This window comes from Dipteris shenzhenensis, chromosome 12 (assembly GCF_047967505.1).
Source record: "Dipteris shenzhenensis isolate YYH24624 ecotype China chromosome 12, Dip_SZ_1.0, whole genome shotgun sequence".
In the NCBI taxonomy this organism is placed as follows: Eukaryota; Viridiplantae; Streptophyta; class Polypodiopsida; order Gleicheniales; family Dipteridaceae; genus Dipteris; species Dipteris shenzhenensis.
The window spans coordinates 11761180-11788816 of NC_141607.1; the positions used below are offsets into that span (position 1 = coordinate 11761180).

The 27637-nt window shown below is 43.8% G+C and overlaps 2 protein-coding genes across 3 annotated transcripts in view; one reads left to right on the forward strand and one right to left on the reverse strand.

The window, feature by feature from the left end:
• LOC147895821 (uncharacterized) overlaps positions 1-20715 on the reverse strand; it is a 181627-nt gene extending 160912 nt beyond the window's left edge. The window contains exons 1-2 of the mRNA XM_087382402.1: positions 20671-20715; positions 11390-11445 (exon numbers count right to left, since the gene is read on the reverse strand). Of these exons, the coding sequence (XP_087238528.1) occupies positions 11390-11418 (29 nt within the window). The 5' untranslated portion in view covers positions 11419-11445; positions 20671-20715. The remainder of the gene's footprint in view (positions 1-11389; positions 11446-20670) is intronic.
• Positions 20716-22388: 1673 nt separating this feature from the next.
• Positions 22389-26083, forward strand: LOC147895822 (uncharacterized). Of its 2 annotated transcripts, XM_087383236.1 has the most exons (4): positions 22403-23252; positions 23818-25197; positions 25275-25502; positions 25577-26083. In XM_087383236.1, the coding sequence occupies exons 2-4, from the start codon at positions 25096-25098 to the stop codon at positions 25634-25636; spliced, it is 390 nt and encodes a 129-aa protein (XP_087239362.1). In that variant the 5' UTR covers positions 22403-23252; positions 23818-25095; the 3' UTR covers positions 25637-26083. The 2 variants fall into 2 exon arrangements, 1 of the variants encoding a protein (XP_087239362.1); XR_015541930.1 differs by lacking the exon at positions 25577-26083 and having other exon boundaries at positions 22389-22906; positions 23070-23252; positions 23818-25412.
• Positions 26084-27637: the final 1554 nt, after the last annotated feature.

The following is a 27637-nucleotide window of genomic DNA, read 5'->3' on the forward strand; positions in this document are numbered from 1 at the left end:
TAAGATCAACCGTATCATACGGTTAGGCCTCCTCCAGCTTCATACATCCTGGACTTGGGGGGGGACCAAGAGCTCCCCACCAAGACCCAGTTCTACCGCTACCACTTCTTAAGAGTATCAGAGGAGGGATTCATCATCAGACCCCAGTATCTCGAGGAGAGAGGAGTTTCCCATGTAATAAGGATTGCCATTGGTTAGATGCGGGTTTCGTCCCATCAGTTGAGGATCGAGGCTGGGAGAGCAGCAAGTATACCCAGAGAGCAGTGGGTCTGCACGCTATGTATGCTGAAGGTGGTTGAGATAGAGGAGCATTTTCTTTGTGTTTGCCCAGCCTACTACGAGATCCGGGGGGCATTACCACTGTCTCTACCTGGAGGGGAGTGGCTTCGGCCCTCTATCACGACTAATCCATTTCCATGACCAGGTCTATCTCGAGCTCTATCTGATGGAGATGCATCGACACAAGGAGACACTACTGCGATGAATCAAAGAGCAAGAGGGGATGGCCAGACCACCACAGGACATAGAGGATGACCGGGCACAGCGACACGTCCCAGACTTCTATACATTTGCGTCAGCCCCAGGACACAGTGGAGTGGAGGACGAGCTAGTCGACATGAGAGCAGTCTAGATTAGCAACTGACACGGTACCACCGAGAGAGGGACGCAGAGACCACATGTGCGACAGAGAGTCCCTAGAGTACACTCTATTGAGGTCCGACCTATCACAGCTTTTCTCAAAGGGGACCAACAGAGATGAGGAGTCACTTTAGACATAGCTCAGAGAGTTCAGACAACGAGGAGATCGCGTCCCCCACCGCAAAAAGAGACAGCTCGACAAACACAGATACGAGATATCTTCGCAGTCCACCAGAGAGCCATCACTGTACCAGGCTTCGGTTTCTGATTTTGTTTTTGAGTCCCAGTGCCGAGACTGACTTGTTTTTCAGTTTGTATCCTAATACTAGATAGATTGATCCGGTCCACTATGCAGTTCTAGTCATGATTTTGGGGGTGATGATTTGTGTACTAGTCAATTAGAGTCCTGTCAGATTGAGTCGAGAGCATAATAGGAGTGAAACAGGGATGTCCCCTCTCACTGACACTATTTGGGCTCTAATCACAACATTCATTGATGAGATCACGCCTAGGAGGTGAGGGATCATTGCTGGCCGATTTGATGATACAAATATTGTTGTATGTAGATGACATAGTCCTCTATCCTCTTCAGCATCAGGCTTACAGAGACACCTAGAGGCCCTAAAGGTGTTCTACAGAGAGAGAGAGAGAGACCTGATAGTCAACTTGGCAAAACCAAGGTTATGATTTTCAACACCTAGCAGGCAATACTTCATTGACACAACTTCACTTATCGAGGGGAGCCACTGGAGATTGTCTAGTCACACACTATCTCGGGATAGTCTTTGTAGGGCTAGTCTTCACGATGACCCATGCAGCCAAGGCATGACTTACACGAAGACAAGGAGCTCTAGCTCGGCTAGTACAACTGTGCTTTCAAGCACAATTCTAACAAAGGATGGCTATTTGACACACTAGTGAGACCGACAACCATGTACATAGCATCCTTATGGGGGAGTGACATGTCAACGACTGAGCGGCGGCGTTTCGAGAGGCTACAATTGATTATGGGATCCAGGATGATTCGGAAGCCCTCAGTCCCCCACCAAATCCTACAGGCAGAGTTCGCCATGACACGACTCCAGATTGATGCCATCTTCTAAGGTCTGGGCCTTACCTAGAGGGAGACTACCGAGGTTGGCACTAGAGTCATCTATATGACTAGCTAAGAGTTAGCATGGCTTGGTACGCACGCATATCCACATGATTTCGGAGTCAGGGTATTCATATGGATCTCGCCTTCAGCTTGGATGCCCCTGATCCGTTGCTCCCACGGGCTGAGATCAACCGTATTATATGCTTGGACCTACTCCAGCTCTATACATCACGGACTTGGGAGGGGGGGGGGAGGGGGACCAAGAGTTCCCCACCAAGATCTAGTTCTACCGTGATCACTTCTTGAGAGTATCTTAGGATGGAGTGATTATCAAACCCCAATATCTAGAGGACATGCAAGTCTCACGCGGCTCGAGAATTGCCATCAGATAAATGCAATGTTTGTCACATCATCTGAGGATTGAAGCAGAGAGAGCCACAAGTACGCCTAGAGAACAATGAATCTACAGACTATGCACACTAGGGAGTGGAGACAAAGGAGCACTTCATGTGCACTTGCCCAATTTACTATGAGATTCGAGAACGATACCACTGTCTCTTTTAGAAGGGGCACGGTTTTGGGCCGGGGTCTCTCTCCTAGCTGATACACTTCTAGGACCAGGTCTATGTTGGTCTCTATATAATACAGATGCAACAACACAGAGAGACCCTATTGCATCAAATCAGATAGCAAGAGGGGACAATACCACAGGAGACAAAGATGGATCGAGCTCAGAGACACGTCACAGGTTTCTATGCATTTGAGTCTGCCCACATGGCAGAGTAGAGGAGGAGGAGATATCTGATATGAGGGCAGCATGGGTCAGTGGGATGAGATGACGACGAGGAGGGATGCAACTAGAGATGTAAGGACCACACACGATATAGAGACGGACCACGATGCACGATGAGGTTCAGCCCATCACATCTCTACTTGGAGGGGATTGCCCGAGCAGAGGCGTCACTCTCGACATGGCCCACTGGATACATGGATCACGGAGACCACGCCCCCCCGCCATGAAGCGAGACGACCCGGTAGACAAATACAAAATTTTCGCAGCTCACAAGAGAGCCACCATGGCACCTAGTTGTGAATTTTGACTCTAAGATTGAGTACTAATTTTGATCTTTGAGATTTGAGCTTAGTTTAGTATAGTACTCAACAAAGAGGCCTTAGCGTTTTGAAACACACATTGAGGATTGCCATCTGACAGATGCGGGTCTCATCCCATCAGCTGAGGATCAAGGCAGAGAGAGCCATAGGCACGCTTAGAGAGGAGCGGATCTACAAGTTAAGCATGCTGGCAGAGGTGGAGACAAAGGAGCATTGCCTATGTACATGTCCAGTCTACTGTGAGATCCGAATACTGTACCACTCTCTCTTTCAAGGGGGACATGGTTTTAGACCACTCTCCCAACTAATTCACTTTCATGAGCAAGTCTGTGTTGGTCTCTATCTGATGGAGGCACGGCGACACAGAGAGACCCTATTGAGTCAAATCACACAGACAGAGGTGATAGTGCCACGCGAAACAGAGGTGGAACAAGCTTCGCAACGTGCCACAGAATTCTACGCATTCGAGTCTACAGTGTGGAGTAGAGGAGGAGATAGTTGACATGAGGGCAGAATGGATCAAAGAAGAGACGACAAGATACGATGGAGCCGGAGATATAGGGACCATGCACAAATGCAAAGGCTGACCAAAGCACGCACGATGGAGGTTGAGTCCATCCCAGCTCTACTCAAAGGGGACCACCAGAGTCAACGTGTCAGTCTTGATATGGCCCACCAGATACAGAGATCACGAAGACCACGCCTTGCTCCCACAATGCGGGACGGCCTGATAGACACAGATATGAGATATCTTTAGGAAAGCCACCATGACACCAAGCTATGTATTTTGATTTTGAGTTTGAGTACTAGTTTTGAGTTTTGAGTTTAGCACAGCACTCAGCAAGGGCCCTAGAGCGCTTTGCTTTAATCCACAGTGGCTTGTATGAGTTCACTTTGGATTGGGTAAAGTTTAATGTTGTGGCTTAGAACTAGCGAGCTCCTTGCTCCTCCCCTTCGCGTGCCACTCCCCCCGTGCTTCCTACTCACCCTTGCTCCCGCCTCCCGTTCTGTTCACGCCCCCATCAGCCGCTCCTTTGATAGGCATTTCCGCCTCTCTTGGTGTCGCCCCCAACCCATGAGCTGCTAGAAGCAGCCCAAGCTGCTCGCAGCACCTCTACTTAAGCTTAAAGCAGCCCTCTGCTATCTTGGAGTTTTCTTGGTGTTTTTTGCCAGCCCCCTCCGGCTATCTTGGAGTTTTCTTGGCGTTTTTTGGCCAGCCCCCTCAAGCTTAAAGAAGCCCTCTGCTTAAGCTCTGGGCAGTCCTTTTGCCCCCCTTTTCCCGCCTGCTTTTCTCTCCACTGTTGGGTTTCTTGTTCGTGCTTTGGAGAAAGAAGTTTGGTGGTGACTCTTGTCTGGCAAGCAGGGTTTTGATGGCAGCACCTTTAACTTCCCAACTGTCAAGGTTTTGCTTCCTTCCCAGGACAAACAAAAGGTGAAGTTAACAGTTCAGTCTCTCAAGGATAAGGCGCTGGTGGGTAGCATTGTGGGGCTCACGCCCTTAAGGAAACGATCCGGGATTTGTTACACGCGAGCCTGGCACTAGAAGGGCACCACATTTATGAGGTCACCATCTATGGAAGAGGGGTTTTCCTTCTCCAATGGAGCTCACCCGATACCACCCTGGCACTAGTGGAGCAAATCCCCATATACTTTGTGGATATCTATGCTATAGCAATGTACGATGGGAGAGTATTCGTCTATATTTTTTGGAAGATGGACAAAGGACATAATTTGCACGTAGAAGTCAAGCAAGTTTCCTCCCTATGGCCAACCTTGGTTAGCTGTACATTGATTAACTATCTCATAAAATCTTGGAACAACAACCAAAACAGCTCCTTTGTCACCAAATCGGCTGTTGGTTCTTTCTCTTGGATGGTCCTCCTTCTGTTGATCAGCCTCCTTCAATCTGCAATCCTTTGCTATGTGTATAGGCTTGTCACAGTAGAAACATTTCCGTTGTTTCTTCTTGCACCCACTCCCTGAAGAGTCACATGCCTCTTTTGAAGAGTCGCTATCAGCCTTGTGCTTACATTGTCCATGTTTTCCCTTGTCGCTCACCTTTCCTTAGCTTGAAACAAGAAGAGCCTCGTTGTCCTCACTGTTATCCCTGGCATTCCTTCTTACTGTCTTCCTCTTGCATGAGTAGTAGTTAATGTCGTAACCAAAACCCTGAAGCTCTCAGGAAGCATATTCAGCACTATGTTGCAAGGTGTGTTGGGGACTGGTTTTTCATTCCCTCTTCAAAAAGCAAAAGTGTTGAGAGGATTGAGCACATTCATTATGACCATCTGAGCCTTCAGCCATGAACTGAACATTCTCAAGTAAATCCCTCCAGCCTTCCATCAGTTGTACTTCCTGAAACCAGCCTCAACAACGTAAAGGGTAGTTAGGATCCACTTAATTACAGCATACACAATACATTGACAAGTAAATATGCACCACAGAACAAATCACAGGGGAGCTAGAACGCTCCTACTCAGAAACAAGGACACCGATTGGCCCCAAACGTTGGCACCCCTTGCGGTATTTATTTAACATTCATTTGAAGCCAAGCGGCTGATTCCAAAGGTCTCTGGGAAGCTGCACCACAGGCAAACCAACGCCCACAAACTCCCCGTCCAGCCCACCTTGTAATTCCCTACTCAACTTCAAACGGTGAATGGCATCCAATCACTAGACAATCCTGTATCCTCAGCCAACCAAAGCATGCAGCAGGGACCCCAATAGCATCCACTGTCTGAGCCACACTTGCAATCGCACAACCAAGTGCCCAACCAGCCAGACACGGTTGAACAACGGCAAGACAAAGCTCTCAACAGCCAAACTCTAGTGCAATCAATCGACCAAACACTTCCAAACAGGTTGCCTCCATCTATAGCCTCTCTGGCCACTGCCCAACAGCAAGAATCAACCTTTCTCAAGGAAAGAAACCCAAACGCAATAACTAGCCAACAACCAATCAGGGAATGGCAAAAGTAGGCAAAGACAAGCCTTCTTCTACCCAATATCCACAGAAGAAAGGTCACCCGGGCTGGAAAACCCTAGATCCTGCAGAGAAAAGCTGATTCTGCTTTGGCATAGCCCCAAAAGCAGCTTAGAAGCGAACACCCACACCTAGAAAGTTACCAAAATCAGCAACAACACCGGAAGTCTCCAGAAATCAAATCGCAATCTTTCATGCACAGCCTGGTAGCAAATCGCAATTTTCCTGGGACAACCTGGATAGCCTGGACAGCCTGGAAACACCTGGAAACAAATCGCAATTTCTTATAGCAACCTGGAAACACCTAGAAACAGATCGCAGTTTCCTGTAGCAACCTAGAAACACACCCAGAACAGGATGCAGTCACCTGGCACAGCCCGGAGGACCTGGAAGAGAAATCGTAATCTACAAAGGACACCCTGGCTGAAATCGCAATCTGCAACAGTCTCCTGGATCAGGTGCGATTTCCTCTGGCAGGCCCTGGATGCACTGGAACTGGCACAACGGAGGAAAACGAGATGTTGTAATAGATTTCTGCAAAAACTGAAGTGTGGAGGCTCAAGGGAGAGCCAACATAACAAAACCCTAGGGCTAACTGCCTTAACTTGACTAAGTGTCCTAACTGACCTAGATGATACATAAACTAACTGTACCAATAGTCCTAACTGACTATAACTAGGCCTACAAGGCTCATACCAAGGTATAAGTGGCATCTATGGATAGCCAATGAGATAGCCTACAAACCCCAGTCCATGGTATAGGCTGAAGTATCCTAGATATGGCTCAGGATACCTAAATAGCTAGTGTCATGGTTGCACATGTTTGTCCCGTAGGATATAGCAACCTATGACTGTACGGAGTACAACAGATCAAGTTACAAAAAGTACTAAGTTTGAAGCTTGCCGAAAAGCCTCAAACTTAGGTCGAGGTAGAGCCTTCATAAAAAGATCTGCCAAGTTGTCTTCAGTGGGAACAAAAGACAACTCAATATCACCTGCTGATAATCGCTCTCTGACATAGTGATAGTGAACCTCAATGTGCTCTGTGCGAGCATGGAAAACTGGATTCTGTGCAACAGCCAAAGCACTCTAACTATCAATGAGAAGATGACAGTAGGAGCAGGCTGACATGCACAAAGATCTGCAAGTAGCTTCCGAAGCCAAACACACTCCACTGTAGCTGTAAAAGCTGCTCTGTACTCAGCTTCACATCTAGAAGTAGCAAATGTACTTTGCTTCTTGCTGAACCAAGAAACACATGAAGTACCAAGCATAAAACAGTTGCCACTATGTGACACACGAGTGTCAGAACAACCAGCCCAATCACTATCAGTGAATCCATGCATGACAAGTAAAGTATCAGCCCCATAAAGAAGGCCTAAATGCTGAGTGCCTTTAAGATATCTAAAAACACACTTCACGGCATGCCAATGGTGCATAGATGGGCTGTGTATATATCTGCTCAACTGTGAGACAGCATACTGTAGATCAAGTCTCGTATGGCATAGGTAAATCAAACAACCAACTGCCTGCTGATAGAGAGTGACATCACATGTACCGCTGCCATCCTCAGAAGAGAAGTGAAAACCGATCGCTTATGGTGTGGATACTAGCTTGCAATCCTCAAACTGAAAACGCTGCAAAAGCTGTCCAAGGTACTTGAATTGTGACATCAAAATGCCCCCTCTCACTGCTAGCAAATTGAATGCCCAAATAGCAGTGCAGAAGACCAAGATCAGACATAGCAAATGTCTGCTGCAAATCAATTTTAAAATTTGCAATTTGCTGAGCATGTGTCCCAGTTACAAGCATGTCATCCACATAAAGGACTAAAATCAGCAAATCTGTCCCACGCTTGCGGATGTAAAGAGTAGCCTCTGTAGGGCTGTTCTGAAAGCCAAGTGTGAGCAAATGATAATGAATTCTCGAATACCAAGCCCGAGGTGCCTGCTTCAATCCATAGAGGGCCTTTTTCAAGCGGCATACCTTGCTTTCAGAACCTTCAACCTCAAAGTCAGGAGGTTGGGAAACATAGACCTCTTCTTGCAAATGCCCATGAAGGAAAGCTGTCTTAATATCAAGCTGATGTATCTGCCAATGAAAGTGGGCAGCAAAGGCAATAACAATGCGAATGGTAGTGATCCTCGAAGTGGGAGCAAAAGTCTCCTCAAAGTCAATGGCATGCTGCTGAGCATAGCCCTTAGCAACAAGACGGGCTTTGTAACGGTCCACTGAACCATCAGCTTTCCGTTTGATCTTGTAAACCCACTTAGTTCCCATGGCATTCTTCCCATAAGGCAAATCACACAACTCCCAAGTGTCATTCTGATGGATAGAACCCAATTCAGCTTGCATGGCCTTCATCCAACAATCATTCTGAAAAGCATCTTGATGACATAATGGCTCTTCATTGCATGCTGTAGCAACCAAAGCATAAGCAACAAAACTAGCATGCTCTTTCCGGACAGCTGCTCTCGTACGGGCTGGTAGAGGAGTGTCTTGTTTGCTGTCTTTTAATGTGTCAAGGAGCCAACAGGGTACCTTTTTAGACTCCTGAATTTCTGCAAGAATTCCTATTGGAGCAACTTTTGAAATTTTGGAGAGGCAATCCTCCATACATTTTGAAACCCAAACTTCTCCAAGAGTCTTTCAAGAGGCCTACGGTGAATTTGCTAAAGAATTTAAAGAGGTTTAATTGCACCTAGAACAATTGGATTTATAGCTATTGCCGTTCACAAGAACCAAGTGGAGTAGCGGAAGGCAAACACTCATTACCCTCAAGATGAGGTGGGAAGGAATCAAGAAATAGCTTGCTCATGTTTAAGGTGAAGACTGCAACTGTGACAACTATAATACTTAAAATAAAAAGAATGCCCTCCTCTAATGGGGGGTCATATGTGCATAGTCTGTTGTGAGATTTTCAAGTCATGTAGAGACCAACTATGCCTGCTTGCTGAAACTATCCACCCAAAGACAACGGAGAAAAACGAGATGCTATGATAGATTTCTGCAAAAACTGAAGTGTGGAGGCTCAAGGGAGAGCCAACATAACAAGACCCTAGGGCTAACTGTCCTAAGTGTCCTAACTGACCTAGATGGTACATAAACTAACTATACCAATAGTCCTAACTAACTATAACTAGGCCTACAATGCTCATACCAAGGTATAAGTGGCATCTATGGATAGCCCATGAGATAGCCTACAAACTGATGATCTGGCTCCTTCTAGAACTGATTTGGCCTTCTAAACCTAAAAGAAGAGCTCTGGGCTCTTTTTGGAGTCATGTGCTAAAATTAGCAATTTTTAATTGCACCACTCTTTCGGCCCCCCTGTTGCACACTTTGGCCCTAGGAATTAATTGCCTAGTAACTGGGTGCACATTCACTATTTCCAAGGGCCCACTAGGGAATCTTAATTCCCCAAGTCTCGCCCCATGGCCGGACCCTCGTGCCCCAAAGGTTCAAGGCAGTCACACACAAATTACGGAAGTCACAAATCAAAAGTCCCATAATTCCACATCCTCCTGACACTTCCTCTCTAGTTGCCTTTTATTTTCACCTCATTTTGCTTCCTTGGAAGTAGATGGCACAATAAGCTATGTATTTATTGGAACTAATTTCATAGGTACATCCAATTTCATTCATGAAAGTTTAGGTTATGGTAGCGAGGCTTCATGTCAAAGACACACTACGGTTCTCAACAACATTTGCACTCGCTAGTCTAAGTGGCGAGACTTCCTGTCACACACACATAGACACCATCCTCACCTTCAAAAACATGTTGGTTTTTCCATACAAGTACCAAGTACATAAGGGAATTCACATAAATGCTTATCTAATGTGATTAAAACAGGTGAATATATAGAGGGGAATTTCAAATTCGGTGAAATAAGCCCACTCAAATGAGGGGACACAACTAATACTTAATTTGTATCACTCACTCTTCTAGACACTGGCTATTGTCAGGCCTGCTGAAATGAAGCATGTACCTTACCCCACGTCCATCTTTTAAAGACACTATTAGGGTTTCACATCGATAGGATACCTCCTTTTCAATACAATTTAGATGCCCCTCCGGTACTCCCATCCACCATCCCGATCGGGCCACACACCAACCAAGTCATTCAAGAGAATCTCCTGCAGCTACACACCTTTAGGACCTGGTTGGAGCCGAGGGAGCTTCCAGTGAAGCTGAGTTTCTACTGAGATTACTGTCTTCGTATTTTGGAGGAGGGATTCATCACACCACTGGGGTACACTGAGAGTCATATGCCTCACTCACTATGGATCTCCATTGGACAGTTTCGGGTATCATCACACCGCCTCCGCATAGAGAGCGGCAGAGCAAAGGGGATCCCTAGGGAGCATCACATATGCATATTGTGCGACTATCAGGAGGTTGAGTCGGAGGAGCATTTTATTTTCAAGTGCCCAGTGTACTACGAGATCCGAGGTCGTTACCACTGTCTCTTCAGAGACGGCTCCAGGCTCCTTTCCAGATTCCTCACCTACCCAGATCAGAGATGCCTCGCGGCCTTCATTCACGAGGGGGTCTGACACAGAGAGTACTTACTCAAGCGACGGGGCTTGGCCACACCATCAGACACCTCTTAGAGCAGGATCACAGAGTTCTTCCAATCGCGTGACATTGATCGTCTAGTCTCTAGCCGCAGACGTGACAGAGACCCTGACCCGAGGATTGCAGCACGACACACAAGACATCGAGGGGACACACAGATCACTCTAGGGGACCTCCTGTCATTGTTTAGACCCGGGATATGCCCCACGGGAGTCATGGTGGCTCTGGTCTTGTGTCGAGCCTCCTCCAGGAGACCGAGATGCACGGCACCCCTTGACGGACGCCAGCGTCCCATCACCAGCTATGCACCAACCAGGGCGACATGACATACGGAGGATTCCGCTCCGCTCCAGTCTTTTTTCTTTTCATTGTCACACTCAGATGTATTTGATTATGTATGATTAGACTTAGGATTCAGCACGGGTGATGATGCTCGTTTTAGTAGCTCCACCCTTACTCTGATTTGTATCAGGTTTTCTTCCAGTCTCATAGACCCATCGGTCTTCCGAAGACACTAATAAAATTTCTTCTTTCTATTGTTGCATCGCAAAAGGCAAGTCAAAGCTTTTACTGGTGTCCAGTTCAAAGTCAGCACACAGCTCTATTAATTGTTTACTCATACTCCAAACTTCTCTACCATTGCCCAAGCCACATCTCAGCTTTCTACTCATGTGCAGAAATTGTTGCTTTCATTTTCTGAGTTTTGCCAAGTTTTGATAATGGCTGGTACAAGCCAGTGTAACAAAGACTGCCAATAATGACAATAGTAACTGTTCCTAAATAAGAGGAGCATAGACAGATGGATCTTGCTTGCATGAGAATTTATGAACCAATAGTTGATGCTACAACTGAATTTAGGGACTTCAAACAGACAACAAGGTTTACGTAACCAAAAAGATTATCGCTTCTAGGTAAGGAGATTGAAAAGGCATCAATAATGATGAAAAGGCAACTATCAACATAGAACGAAAAAGACATACCCTCCACTTGAGGATTCAATTGGCTGCATTGTATGTGCCTTCGTCTTCAACTTGTCCTGCAAAAAAGGCACCAAGAAGCAAAAGTAAATGAACCATTATATTGACAATATCTGTAGAGAACAAAAGGGATTAGGCTAGCATACCATTCAGGTACAAAACATTATCCAATCAAGATCATCATACAAAAAATAACTGAGAGTTCGTTACCAAGGAGGTGCAAGTTCTATTTAGTGAATTATTGCATTCCATAGCCAATCTTTCTGGCACAGACAAAGGCGAGGATAACAATTAAAGGCAAAAATACCAGCCCCATGATATACAAGAGGGGAAGAAAACTACCAACTACATGATAGGAGAGAGGGAAAGACAAAGATCACAATTCTTTTTAAAACTCCAAAAGATCAAAGATAAGAGTGCTATCTTGTTGTCTAATTTCTTGGTTTGAATTCAAAGACAGCATCTAACTCCATAACCAAGGGGCCCTGTATATTGGGTTCCCCTGATACTCATTAAACATAATGTCTCAGTCAGTGGACCAAAAGGGAACCAAGTACAACCCTACTGTCATGTCCTCCTGCTGCATTAAACATTGTTGCCATCCATCCATCTACCACCACTACACAGTTAGCTTTTGGTTTAGGCTATGGCTAGATAAAACACAAGTCTCATAAGTAATCAGGGGACCTCATAAATGCTATACTTTGTATCCTGGCTATGGTAAGACGTTGTATCCTGGCTGTGGTTAGACTTCATATCCTGGCTATGGCAAGCCTCTGTATCATGATTACCCCTGAAGGCTTGCCATCTCCCTCCTAGGTGTTCGAACGTATCCTTTTCCATCAATTCCAACATTATAGATGTGGGAGGTAGAAATCTGGCCAACAGGGTTTCTTCTTGGTTCCACTTCTGCTATACAATCTCAACTTTGAGAGGCTTATCTTCTGCATTTGGTCGCAATACTCCAAGTGTGAAGCCTCCATCTGAAACCAGCAAGTAATCAATCACACTCCCACCTTTGTTGCTGTCAAAAGTAAAAGCCCCATCTCTCTCATATAGGCAGTATTATGGAAGTAGGTGCACTCGAGGTAGCTCCTCAAACAATCCTCACCACGGCCCTCGTGCATGTTCAGTGAAGTGTGCAGCCCCCCGCCCCCCCCGAGATGACTTTTCAGCTCAACCCGGCCTCCCTCTCGTACATGCTCCCAGCCCCATTTCTCCCACTTTCACATGCATGCAAGAGTTTCCAACTGAAGGCACAATGGGACACCAAATACCAAAAGAGAACTGGAACTTTCGAAAAAACGTACAAGCTGAGGAGCCTCGAGAGCAGCTACTCGCATATACTATCGATTTGCAAAAGGCATTATTCTAGTACCACAGGGTCTAAAAAACATTCCATCTAGCAGAGAGAGTCGGACATCCTGGTGGTGCTACTGCGCATGACACTCATGCTTCGCATTCGTATGAGATTCTGCCCACTGGTGGCATGAGAAGCCGTAGGCCCACAGTCTTTTCTGTGGAGCATCAAGATGTGATACCTTTTTATGCACGTGAAGATGCAGGCAGTAATGCTCCTGTGAACGAGGAGGAGGTTTATTGGGATGCCCAGCCAACACTTTATACTATTTCCATGCATGCCCTGATGGGTGCCAAAAGTGCTGATACTATCAGATTAACAGGGATGATTAATGGCAGGATTGTGCATGTGTTTGTGGACAGCCGTAGCACCCACAGTTTTGCTAACTGCAAGACCTTACAGAGGGTGGGACTGGTTGCTACTGAGATAGACCATGGGCTGAGAGTAGAAGTGGCCAATGGACAGCATATGGGCCCAATAGATGTTGTCCTGGGCTGTGATTGGTTGCAATCACTAGGCAAAATGAGCATGGATTTCAATGCCTTAACACTCAGCTTTGTCCACAGGGATGGATCAGTTACATTGCATGGTATTGCAGCTCCTAAATTGCAGGTCATTTCAGCAAGGCAGTTGGCCAGAGAGCTCAAGAGGGGCAGCGCCATATATGCATTAAATGTGTCAGTAACTAAGGAGGGTGGCACTCCCCGTGTTGATGATTGTGATATGCAGAGATTGCTCTCAGAGTTTGCAGATGTGTTGCTGATTTGCCATCTCAATTGCCTCCGAGAAGAGATGTAGATCATGCCATAGTCCTGGAACCTGGCAATAAGCCAATCAATAAGGCCCCATACCGACTCTCTAAGGTAGAACGGGAGGAAGTGGCAACTCAAGTGAGGGACTTACTTCAGAAGAGTTTCATCACTCATAGCACTTCTCCTTTTGCATCCCCTGTGCTCCTAGTGAAGAAGAAGGATGGTTCTTACCGTATGTGCATTGACTACAGAGACTTGAATCAGGTCACCATCAAGAACAGGTTTACAATCCCCAAGATAGGTGACCTGTTGGATGAACTCAAGGGTGCTCAGTTTTTCACTAAGATTGATTTGAGGTCCAGCTATCATCAGATTAGAATGAAAGCTGGGCATGAGCACAAGACAGCCTTTCGCACAGAGAGGGGACAGTTTTTCACTAAGATTGATTTGAGGTCCAGCTATCATCAGATTAGAATGAAAGCTGGGCATGAGCACAAGACAGCCTTTCGCACAGAGAGGGGACTGTATGAGACAAGGTGATGCCTTTTGGATTGACCAATGCACCAGCTACCTTCCAGGCACTCATGAACAAGATTTTGCAGCCTCTCCTTTTCAAATATGTGCTGGTATTTTTTGATGACATCCTCATTTACAGCAAGGATAAGCAGGAGCACATCAGACATGTCAAGCAAGTGCTGGAAATTTTGAGGTTGCATTAGCTTTATGCTAAAGCCAGAAAACGCACTTTTATGGCACAAGAGGTTGAGAATCTTAGCGGCATCTAATCCTTTCCTTTATAGCACTCTAATGGACTAGTGCTATGCACATATGATCACATGATGTTGAGATGGTCTCTCAACACCTTCCCTCAAGATCAACATCATGAAGTAGGCCTTCCCTCAAGATGATGATTCTGGGGAATCGAAGAAGGACTAAGCATTACATTCCATCACATCCCTTTATTGGGAATTTCCTTCCTCTGAGTCAAACCAAGAGCTTGTCGGTGCTTCTCGAAAAGCTCTTTGCCAAGTGATTTGGTAAAGATGTATGCAACATTCTCTTTGCCATCACAATGCTGCAGTGTAATGTTACCAAGTAACACTCTTTCTCTGATGAAGTGCTCTGTGATATCAATATTATGTCTCCTGGAGTGATATATTGGATTCTTGGGCAATGCTTGAGCCGATTGATTATCACAGTATATTGTTTTTTGCTTTGATTCATCAAAGTAGTCTGTTTCTAACAATAGTCTTCTGAGCCATATAGCCTCACATGTACTTGTAGTGAGTGCTCTATATTCTGCTTCTGTTAAAAACAAAGAAACAGTTGGCTCTTTGTTTGACAACCATGATATAGCACCTTGACCAAGGAAAAATGCATATCCCTGTGTGGATCTCCTGGTCTCATGATGTCTTGCTTCCTTCTACAGGCGCTTTATTCGCAAGTTTGCCAAGAGGGCAGCCCCTCTGACAGGCCTTTTGAAGAAGGATGCTTTTATGTGGTCTACAGATGCACCGCGCAGCTTTGAAGACCTGAAATTCGCCCTCACTCATGCTCTTGTGTTGGTATGCCCTAAATTTTCACGTACTTTCATTGTGGAGGCAGATGCTAGTGGCAAAGGATTAGGGGCTGTGCTAAGACAAGAACACGGGGTAATTGCTTTTGAAAGCAGAAAATTGGATGCCAAGGAAATAGATTATCATGTGTATGATCAGGAAATGTTGGCTATCCTCCATGCTTTCGAAAAATGGCACCACTACCTGTATAGTAGCAAAATCAAGGTTAAGACAGATCACAGGACACTCAGGTATTTCCTTACGCATCCCAACTTGTCAATGAAGCAAAAGAGGTGGCTGGCTAAGGTTCAGTCTTATGATTTCAACATCGAGTACAGGAAAGGGAAAGAAAACGTGGTTGCAGATGCCTTATCCCGTATGTGGGCTTGCAGTTTGTCTGCCATTTCTACCATCTACCAGGAGTGGATTCATGGTATTCAGGAAGAATACATGCAGGATTCTAAGGCAGCTTCCATATTTGTGGAGTCACAGAGGCCATCGAGCCAGGGGCATGCTGAATTTAAGCTGCATAATGGGTTGTTGTGGTGCAAGGACAGAATTTATTGTACTGACTGCTGGTCTTACAGGAAATGTACTCATCTCCTATGGCAGGACATGCGGGTATTACTAAGACATATGAAAAGGTCAAACTGAGCTTTATCTGGGATGGCTTGTGGCAGGATGTAGTTAAATTTGTCAGTGAATGTTTGCCCTGCCAGAAAAAAAAAGTGGACAGCCGGTTACCCACGGGTCTCTTGCAGCCATTACCTATTCCAGAAGGCAAATGGACTCACATTGCTATGGATTTCATCACAGCGTTGCCTTCCACAGAGTGGGGATGGGATAGCATTTTTGTGGTGGTTGACAGAATGACAAAGCAGGCCCATTTCATACCCACTAAGACCCGTTCTTCAGCATCACAAGTTGCTTGGCAGTTCATCGAGCATGTTTTTAAGCATCATGGTTTCCCTCGGGAGATTGTCAGCGACAGAGATGCAAATTTTATGGGTCACTTTTGGCAGGAATTATTTACAGCAATGGGTACTTCTCTTATACCTAGCATTGCTTACCACCCTGAGACGGATGGACAGTCAGAAAGGGTGAACAAATGGCTGGAGGAGTATTTGAGGCATTTCTGTCATAACACATAGAAGTCTTGGGATAAGTGGTTGGCAGTTGCTGAATTTTGTTACAACAGTACCAAGCACATCTCTATTGGCATGAGCCCGTTCAAGGCTATGTATGGATGCACAGTGGGTATGCCATCTTTAGTTGCAGACATGGCTGTGAAAAATCAGCAAGCAAGAAATGACTTGGAGAGTATGGATGCCCTTCTGCAACTAGCTAAAAAGAATATGCAGGATGCCCAAGCCAAGCAGCAGAAGTACGCGGATGAACACAGGAGGTATCTGTCTTTTGAAGAAGGGGATTATGTGCACTTACGCCTCCATAAGAGCCGTTATGCATCGTTGAAGGGTAACTCAACACGAAGCTTGCTCACAGGTATTACGGTCCCTGCAGGATCATCCGCAAAGTTGGCGAGGTGGCGTATGAGTTGGAGCTACCCAAGACCTCCAAGATTCATAATGTTTTCCATGTGTCCTTGCTGAAGCCACATGTCAGACAGCATGTCCAAGTCCTTCCTGAGCTACCACCTATGGATGAGGATACTCTATGTTCCAGAGCACATCATGGGTTTCAGGGATCACGCACTCCGAAACAAAGTCTACACCGAGTATCTTATCAAGTGGCAGGGACTCCCTGAGGATGAGAACTCATGGCAGCCAGAGAGCATTGTCCAAGACAACCCCTATCTCCTACCGGGCTGATTATTATTTTCTGTTTGCTGCACCTATTTAACAGCCCGCATATGAAATTTTGAGGGCGAAATTCTATGGGAAGGGATGGCTGTAATGAAGGAGAAAAAGAGGGCAAGTTAGAGGCCCTTTAGGTGGAAAATGTGGAGGGACTATGTAAGTCTCCATCCACCCACTACTATGTACCTTTTTGATGTGACATCTAATCCTATCTACTCTCCCTCCTCCTTCCTGCTTCCTGCTGCCTACACTCACACTCTCTCTCTCCTCCCTCTCTCTATCTCTCCATCCCCTCATCCTTCTCTCTCTTCCTCTCTCTTTCACCTTCCCCTCTCTTCTCCTCCCTTCCTTCTGCTATTCTATCCCCATCTCCAAATCTGCCCCTTTCCCCTTCATTACAATTGCTAGCATAGTTTGAATGAGGGAAAACAAGGTAGATATAGAGAAATAAGGTTTACTTAAAGCTAGAACGAAGGAAACCTAGAAAACTAAAACAATGAGTAAAACAAGAAAGTTGGTTTTTAATAAAAAGCTGATCCAATATTTGAATATTTAAACAATTAATTACACATTAAGCCTAGAATAAATCAGTGCCCTAGGCTAATTTGCCAAAAAAAACTGGAATATGCTCAAAGGATGATCAATTCCAGAAATCTCACCCACCTCTCAAGTCGGACACTAATTGATCCCAATCTGTCCTCATTCGGCTAAGCATCATTACCTAACACGACAAGACTCACCCCAAGGCCCACTGAAGGTGTTAGGTAATCTCGAGTAAGTACTAAGGGTCTAAGAACTTTTTAACCATGGTATGGATAAGCGGCAGTCCACTTGGTTGAGTCTAGTAAGACTCCACATAATCATCTTGACATTGCAAGTTTTTTCTTCTGATTCGAGTTGTGAACATTGCCACTTCAATGTTACAGTGTTTGGAGCCCATGATATAATCCGCATCATGGGTTGGATCAATGGGCACCCTGTTCATGTTTTATTTTGATGGGAATACTCGTAACTTTACTCAAGCCTCTCTTATGTAGACTCTAGAGAGCCACTGCCACGTTGTCAATCTCGCACATGGTGGTTCAGAAACCTAGGACAACATGGTCCCGGATCTTCATGTGGAGATCCAGTACTGCTCGGAGGAGCTGTCACTCTATGTTATGAGAATGGATAGGGTCATTTTGTCAGGGATGCAGTGGTTCTATAGCAAGAGCCCTCCTGTAAATGTTGACCATCTTAACCATATAATTAACTTTCAAAATAATAAAAGCTCAATGGTAAAAATGGTCTCTCAGATTGATGTGAACTCGTGTTCAAACTGAGCAACATTTTTGTTTTGCTTTGGAGACGTTTCATTTATTGCAAACGTGAGTGAATGGATGCTTTCTAGTGTGTTTTAAAACCCGAATTGTATTTCAATAATGATTTGTCACAATATCCAGATAAACACCTGTATGAAGCAATTCTCTCATACAATAATGATGAAAGGGTGATTGCTGTCCTAAAAATCAGCAACAGAGCTAAGTTTTCTGATGTTGACTTCTTTGATAATAATGCTTCGTCCATGGCTATGGCTGCCCACATTGATCCTTCAATGTTGGGTGAGCAGTGTGCCAATCGACTACCACTGCTTAGTATCATTAGGAAGACAAACTCACTGGAACTTATACTCAGGTCAATGAGGTAGCTGACTCAGTTAGTCGGAACACTTGGAGTGATGATGCACCCAAGGATCAACTAATTCGATAGATTATGTCAAAGTATTCTAACGTGTTTCCAAAGGAACTTCTGTGTAGCCTCCCTCCTAAGAGGTGTTGACCATAAGATCGAACTTGCGCTTGGTTCGCAAATGCAGTTTTACAGTGTATAGGAATACCTCCGGCTAGGTCAAGTGAGACCTAGTACGTCATCTTGGGGTGCAACAGTGCTTCTAGTGAAAAAAGACACGTCTATGCGCTGGTGTGTAGACTATAAGGGTCTGAACGGGCTCACAAGTATGGTTTGCCGAGAATGGATGATCTCATCGATTGGCTCTGTGGAGCCAAGTATTTCACAAAGATCGATTTGAGAAAGGGCCGTCATCAAATAAGGGTATTTGATAAATATTTTTATTACACCGCATTTCGTGCAGGATTCGGTCATCATGAGTTTTTGGAGCATCCATTTAAACTCACTAATACGCCAGCAACTTTCCAGCAAATGATAAACTATCTGTTTCATCCATATCTGAAAAAATTTGTTGCAGTCTTTCTAGATGGAATCTTGATTTACAGCAAGACTGTTAGAGCATGGACACCGTCTACAAATAGTGATGTCCACACTTCAAAAAGAGCAGCTCTTTGCAAAAGAGAGCAAATATGAATTCTTGAAACAAGAACTCACATACCTTGAACACGTCACTTTCATTGACAATGTGTATATTGACTATGAGAAAGAAAAGTATATGATCGAAGCTTATGCAAGAATTTGACTTCAACAATTGTTATCAAAAAGGATCTACCGACAAGGTAGCCGATGCCTTGAGTAGAATTGAAAGTGTGAATCACCATGCTTTACAGAGATCCATTCTGACATGTACGACTCTCTTATGGGCCTTTCTCCCAAATATGATTTCTTCAAACGTTTCTGGGATGCAGTACAAGCTCGGAATGCCCATCTTGGTAGCAAAATTAGAGAGTGTTCCAGGTTCTATCACTAGTGTGATGCCGGGGACCTTGAGACTATGATAGCTCACTGCCAATGGCTTAGAGGATCTGGTTGTATTCCCTTGAGATGGTGGCCAGGACACGACACACCCGACTATGATTTCACATGGGACATGGCAGCTTGGTTGACAGAGGGATGACATGCTTTCCCCATTGAGACGGTCTTTCCATTGTCACTCGTTTGGATATTTATGAATCGGTCCCTCAGAGATCTGATTTCTCTTCAGAGGATGGTGTCTTGTTAGCATCGTAGTCTGGAATATCAGGTGGCTTACTGATGGGGAGAGGGAGACTCGACCTACACTCATCCTCGCCAACATCTGGCAAGATATCATCTTGGGAATAATAGGGCACGAAGGGAAGACAGTTGAACAGCGGAGTGTTTCTGCAAGGCATCACCTGCACACATTTCTTACACTCACAGATTAAAGAATCCATGGCTATATAGCACTCCACCCTCCTGTTTCCAGGATACTCTAGGCGGTGAGCTAGGATCCTAAGCACAGCAGGTTACATATTTCATTTTCTTTTTTTCTTATATTTTTTAAGAACTTCAATTCGTCAATGCAAATGCACTATACAGTTTCCAAGCATGACTTCTACTCCAAGTGGCTTTCACTAGTTCAAACTTATTACTTGTCTTCCCAGCTGGCTGCTGCAGCTGTGGATGTAGAATCTTACATTCCTTCCCATCCGAGACGTGATTTGGACTTTGTTTCTTTGAGCTCATGTTCCTTTGGTAATCTATTAAGTGCACTCTACTTTTGGCACGCCAGCTATCATTTCAATATTGTGAAGGCCCCATTTAGCAGCTCTTCTACATCATTAGTACCGCTACTGCCGCAACCTTATTCGCCCAAGATCTCATCCTCTGGTTGGATTCCTATGCTCCTATTGTGAGTCGTTATGCAATCAGCTGGCCATCGTGTCCTGCCTAAGTTACACAATAGTAGCAATTTCCACATGGCCGTGACAAATCCCCAACATTGACTTTAGTCATTGTACAATTGTAGGACATGCCAGCGTAGAAATCCTGCCTTTAACCTGGACGTAGTAAGGGGTGTTGTATTTTCAGCACTGTTCTTAGGGCTTACCTTCAAACTTTCAAATTTCCATTTTATGGCATTCGATGACGCTTTGCTGACAGTTTCTGCTTCTAGAAGTGCCGGCTGATATTTCTTTCCATTCATAAACTTTCTCCGTGAAAAACAGAATTGCTCTGCCGATAAGGAGGGTATACATGGCACCAAAGATCTATCATAGGTTCTGAATCTCAATTTCATGCTGATCCCCTCGAATGGAGAGAATCTTTGGCCTACCTCCCGCACCCCCCTCTCTCTCAGACACGAAGTCCATGTATACAATACTATTTGAATACAATTATAAGCAGATTTGGCTTGAAACAAAAGGGAGATATGTAGGGGGCGTACATGCTCACGTAAAGAATTGGACTATGTGTAACTCCGTCGCTCTTCTTCGTCGTCTCCTTTTTCCTCGTTGTCTGAGAATCTAAACGTTGCAGCAGCAGGAGCAAAATCATCAATCTTCCGTTCCATCAAAAACCCCTTTCTGAATATACACCATTGACAACGCCCTGTGCCCACCTTCGTGTCCAATGTGCGTTGCACATGTGGACATCGAAACCTCCATGCAGTAGCAACCGAGCGAGAAGAAGGCACAATTGGAGTTACTATAATCCATCTTTCTGACCATGATGGGCGCAGCCTTTGCACATCAAACACAATAAAAAGGCAATATGGCTTCCGACAGTACTGAAGCAAGCCTGCAGTTTTCCACAGCCCGCCAAGCAAGCCCCATTAATTCCTTATCAGCAGATCAAGTATATAGCATAGGATCGTCCTTTGGCACAAGCTACGAGGTGATGACTAATTGCAGCGCCAATATAATTAGACGAACTCGGAATGTGCTCACAGGACATGCTAATCCTCCTCGTTCCATGTAATCCATTCCCGGATTTCGGTGCGTCATAAAGCTAAATTTGCTCGACCCAACGTTTATCAACCCAAGATGGCGCCCGCGAAGGGCATTGATTGAGGACCCAAATCGAGTCGTTAATCAAAAAGACGGATCCCAAACGGAAGGGGCATTTTGTAGTTTCGACCAAGAACTCCCTCTTCCATTTCCGCTTCCGTTTGCTGTGTCTCTTTTGATTTGAATTGACGAAGTACTTGGCGATCTCTTGCCATGCACCGCTCAACTTGTCTGTAAGGTTTGAACGCGTACCGACAGTTTAGGCGGAAACTCTCTAACGGAGGTTTGAAGGCCTACTTGGACGGCATTTGTAGGACTTAAGTTATGAAAGCTAAAATTATTTTTGGTTATTATTCTCTTTGTGGAACACTAATTGTAGGCCAGTTCATTTTTGGTTATCCATCACAACTCCCCAATGCATTTAAGCCAACCTGCCCAAGATGGTGCACTGAAACGAGGGCGAATTGCAAGATGAGAGAGAGAGAGAGAGGAAGAAGAAGACGCCACAAAGAGAGTGGGGGGGAATGGAGGATTTCAAGGGATGAAGAAGAAGAAGAAGAGAGAGAGAGAGAGAGAAAGGAATCAAATGCATGCCAAACAAAAGTGAACCTAAAAAATAAGTAAATACTTGATTTTTGGCCTGCCCCGGGTTGGCCTTATTAACCAAATTGTTTTTAAGAAGCAAATTCGCGTGTCGCTCTTCCGTTGGTTGCATTGATTTAGGACACGTTCCTAATTTGAAGGAGCTTTGGGTCCTATTTTTGTGATTATGTACTTACCCAATGTCGTGGCTCCACGCGTCCTTTCTCGCATGCGTTTGTAGGTGGTGCTTCTCCTTCTCCCCGGCTGCATTTTTCCGTCCATCGCCTGCATGACGATGCAAGAATGCACAGGCACTGCTTCGGCGACGCTTTGGAGCAGGTGTTCATCCAAGCATGCACTTCTTCATTCCTCCGTATGTGGATTTGCTCATCTCCCACCTCCGGTAGCGCAAGTTTTGCGCGCTTTACCTCCATTATGGCGGCTCCCAGGGATTTATACTCCTGCTCCTCGCATCTTCCTTTGTACTTCTCAGTCTTCCTTTTTCTTGACCTTTCCCCCCTTGATCTTTTTGCGCGCTCCTTAGCTTCAGTTTTTGCCATGGAACGCCACCTTTTGCCCCTCCAGAATCACCGTCTAAGCATCCGGCGCTCTCAGTCTGTCCCTGATTCGAAATTTTCTGTTGCCAAGAAGGTGCTGGATTGGATGGCGGACGCCAGTGCAGAGCAGAGACAACCTGGTGTTACCATCGCCAATAAATTTTGGGTGCAAATAGAAAAGGAACGTGCTGAAATTCAGGTTGAATTGTTATTTGTTGCCCTGCTATGCGTGTTGACACCGGAAGTTCTACTTTTCAGAGAGGTTTTCCGATGTTCTTCTTCTTATTATAATTCTTATTCCATTCCCTTTATTCATTTTTTGTTCGTTTTTGGTGGTTGATAATGTGTTTTTGTTGTTGTAGAATTGCTGAAGTTTGTTGAGAAGAAGCCAGAGTTGGTTGATGACGCGACATCTACATTAGATGCGCGTGTAGACCGTGAGAAGACGGGTATCGATGGCAAAACCTTGATGCAAGAAGTTATTGTAGTGAAAGAGTCAAAAGGAAAGGGTAAAGAACCCATTGAGGAAGATAGAAATTCAATTCGTAAGTTCATCCTTCTATCCTTAGCCTGTAGTCTCTCTGCAGTACCTTAAACTTGTGCTTTTGTGACGACTCGAAAGCTTGTGTGTACGCAATCTGTCCTCGCATATCTCCTCTTCCATACACAATCTTTTTCATTACACCCTCTGCCTTGGTCACCGTCCTCGCATATCTCCTCTTCCATACACAATCTTTTTCATTACACCCTCTGCCTTGGTCACCGTCCCTGTTCCATTCCTGTTTACAGATTTCATTTGAATCTATGTGTCCAATTGTCTTCTCTCTGCAACCACATTCATTAACACCTGTAGCCAGATGATGTGCTCTATCACATGCGATTGGTGTTTACTCACCTTGGCAAGGTCGATATCACATGGAAATGAGATACACAATCTTTCTCCTTAAAGTCTACGTCACTTCCAACAGCTCCCCTGTCCTCAATTTTCTCGTCAATTGTAGCTGCTTCTTTGATGCAACTTTACCGGCTCAGGTGATGCAGATTTTCGCTCCCTGTCACCTACAGCTGCTTTCGAAGCAAATAATGTTTATAATTTGTGTTATGGAATAGATCCAGGTGCTTCCAGCGAACATCACGTTGTAGCTGCTTCTGCAACTTGCTGCATTAGAACAACGAATCTTGAAAGGAAATTGTCTTTTCCTGCACATATGGTGGACAAGGCTTCACGCGAGAAGGATATGTCTTCAAACAAGCGTCTAGTTATGGGAGAGTCATCCAAGCCGTCATTGAAGAGAGCATTTGAGGCTATAGCATGTGAAGCTTATGGAGAGGGTGAGTGGAGTGTTACTATCCGAATATAAATCTCGTTTTGTTTGTGTTCTTGATATTTATTTAACCACCTTTCCATTACTGTTTTCCAGTCCATAAAATATTACGTGAACGAAAGAAGGTAGGAGAAATATCAGTGTAGTTTACATTGTCTATCGGCCCTGACACTCATACGCAGAAGAAAAATTAGATGCATTGATGTCCTGCACTGTGGACACTGCTGAACTAGAACTTAGATTGAGTATGATTAGTTTGATATGATTTTGTATTCTGTTTAAACAAACAGAAAAAAATTTGGTAGATCTACAGAACTTTTGTAATAGCTTTTCTGGTTCAATTTCCTTTGAGGAACCTTCTTTTGTATGAATGTGGAAGTTGTTTTTTGATCTAATAAATGATTTCATATCATTAAATTGTGGATGAATTTGTGTGGATATTTGCTAGAAAATTTTCTATTTAAATCTTTTGATATTGAGTTATATTTTGTCCATACCGAAAGTAATCAATATTCTTTCAATGCACACAAGTGAGACACTGAACAATTCAACAGCTTATAATAATGTCATAGAGGGTTCTAGAACATCGGTTCCAGCCAACTTTAGAACCTCAAATCCAAATGCACTTCCCATTCTTCGAATTGAGAATTTGTGCGAGTATATAAGTTATTGCTTTGCATTTGAGGGAAAGGTTCTTTGCAAGTATGGTACATTCAGGGCCAATAATGTATCATACGCCGTTTACATGAGAGTGGACCTTATGGATATTGATCACTGCTGTCAAACGATAACACTCCATGTCCCACACACATATGTGGCACAGCTAAAGGATATTATAGAAGTTGACATTTTGTATAGAATAGAAGGCCCTACTATCAGCAAGAAAGGTCCTTGCCAGGGAGGCACTTGTAACGTGTCTTTGTGTATAGACGCAACAACTTCTGTTATAAAAAGAGAACCGCTCGATGGTGAAGTTTGTTTCAATCCAGATACATCCATTAGTGCTTATGTACTATGGGCAGCAAATCAAATGTAATCTGCAGGTTCCAGCTTCACCTCTATTATGGACACAATTGCCTTCGTTGTGGTAAAAGTGGACTTTGATGGACCTTGCTCCGATCAACTTATTGTAGCTGATGGACCAAATCCAGAAGATTGTGCCACGGTATGGAGATAATATGAATACATACAATGCAATATATTTCAAAACAGTAGACATCTAACATATTTTGTGCTCTGCAGTTGTCTTTTGTTGCTGATTGCAGAAGTACTCTTTCACGATTGATCCAAAAATTTATTGATGACGGGGTCGTCATGTATGTCGCAAAGAATATATCTTTTATGCGTGGTCATCATTCATTAGGTGTCTTTGATTTTACAATCCTAGCTGTTGTTCCTGAGGGTAGTTTGTGCCAGTCTTTGCAAGAAGCCTTCAACCGTCAAGTTGCATATCTTGGATATGGGCAGAAGGTAATAATACTATCTACTCTGTCATTCTTCCCACTGTTCAAAAACAGTAATAATATTTTCTGCATCTGTTACAGGTTACTGGTGTGCTTCAATTCACAAATTTGAACGCACCTTTACCAGTGTCGTGCTTGTGAAAGTACTCGAGTAACACGTGATCCAGTGAAGCCTTTCTGCTTAGTTGTTCAACTATACAAGAAATATCTATTGCACCATCACTGAAGGGAAGAGTTCTCGTGCGAGACGGATCACAGGTGGAGATCCAAGTTCGAGGCAGCCACGTTGATGATCTTCTGGGCCTTCATTGCAGGTTCATTGATTTCCACATGTGCGGTATTGTGGCAACACGTAATCTACTGATGGAAACGAGGCCTTCAAGAGAATTTACTGTCAACAGTTCCAGATTTATGACTCACTTTGAGCATTCCCATTAAATGCAGCAGCAGTCGCATCTACTTTTTCTTTTCCCCAGTAATTAGGACAGCAAAACTAGCATTAGTACTTTTCTTTCATGAGTACATTTTGGTTTGGATACAACTGCTGTGTATATGTTCTAGAATTTTAATATGATATCCCTCACTAGATGGGAGATACACTCTTTATTTGTCATTACCTATTTTGAAGTTCAGCAACTTCAATTTTGGATGCTATAGTACATCATATCAAAAATTTTGGTTTGTGATCATCATTTGATTTCATGTTATGAAAGTTTATTTTTGGATCTTATAGTACATGGGATAAACAGTGTTTGTTGTTTATCATTTCATTTGTGCATATTTTGAAATGAAACTATTATGAATCATGATTGAATTGGTGGGTTTATACTGTTCACAGTTGCATTTTATTACTCTATGATTTTATCTTCAAAAAATCTATGACGGATTGTTCAAGTGACAATTTCCATTTCAGAAATATCATAAATAGACTGTTCTGCTATGTTGACTCTATTTATTTTCTCATGATAAATGGTATGAGATATATATTCTATATATCCAATTTGATTGACATAATATTTAATACTGGACTCTAAGGAATGCAGTAATTCATTAGAACCTCCAATCGATTGCTTTTATAGTCTGCTGACATCTTCAACACATATTATGCTCACTTGGAATATCTTAAACGATGCTGTATATGTGTGATCTTTTGTGAGTCATATTGCATTGCTGTTATTGAGCATCCAAACTCGGTGTTGTCTAATGATATCATAGAGAAGACATCAACATTGAATTTGATGATTTCATTTCTCCATTTTAAAAAATCTAGTGTGTTTAGAGTCGTTCTTTCTTGACTTCGAGTTCGATTTTCTTATCATTAATCTCAATGTGGAACAGCAGTAAGCACAAAACAGATAGTGATGGAGACTATAATGGAAGATCCTAATCTCCATGTTAACACATAATTTAACAATCGATGGCCAAATAATACTGATATACTAAGATGTTTAATAGAGTTTTACCCTAAACTCAACTATACATCTATGCTTCAAATTCTTTATAGTCATATTTTGCAGTCCATGGAAACAACAATAACATCATGGCAATTATAATTCCAGAGAAGAGTGTTGACTGAAAAAGAAATCCTTCTTCTCATAGAAAAAGCCTCCACCTCACATGCATTAATTGTGGATTGCTTAGAAAGGTTTTCAAATATATTTCAGGAAGAGTTTACACTTTTAGTAAGTGAAGGACAACAATTGTATGAATCAAAAATTCGATCACAAGGAAATGAACATAATAATGCACACTGTCTTACTATCTAAACGAACAACTCCATACACAATCATACCTTTGACACCATGTGAGTCAAAGCGTAAGTACATAATGTGATCCATAGAAAAACAAAGACTATGTGAATTAATTTGAAAGGGTTGTCAACAAAAGCATTAGCTGCAATGTATCTTGACAAACATCCTAATCCTTGATAGCAATCTCAAATAAGATATATAAATTGAGAGCAAATGCAGTAAAGACAAACAAAACTACTATTCTTCCTCTTCCATTCAATGGGCAAACATTGACAAATCAAACAATCGGAGAATCAGCAAACATTGAAGGTTCTAATAACAATCTGAACAAGCATGTGTCACATAAGAGAAAACGTAGTGTATCATCACCACGAAATATATATTTGAAGGT

Coding starts and splice junctions, on each gene's coding strand:
- LOC147895822 (XM_087383236.1), top strand. CDS start 25,096: ATGGACACAATTGCCTTCGTTGTGGTAAAAGTGGACTTTGATGGACCT. Junction 25,198..25,274: donor ATCCAGAAGATTGTGCCACG/GTATGGAGATAA, acceptor TGTGCTCTGCAG/TTGTCTTTTGTTGCTGATTG. Junction 25,503..25,576: donor ATCTTGGATATGGGCAGAAG/GTAATAATACTA, acceptor CATCTGTTACAG/GTTACTGGTGTGCTTCAATT.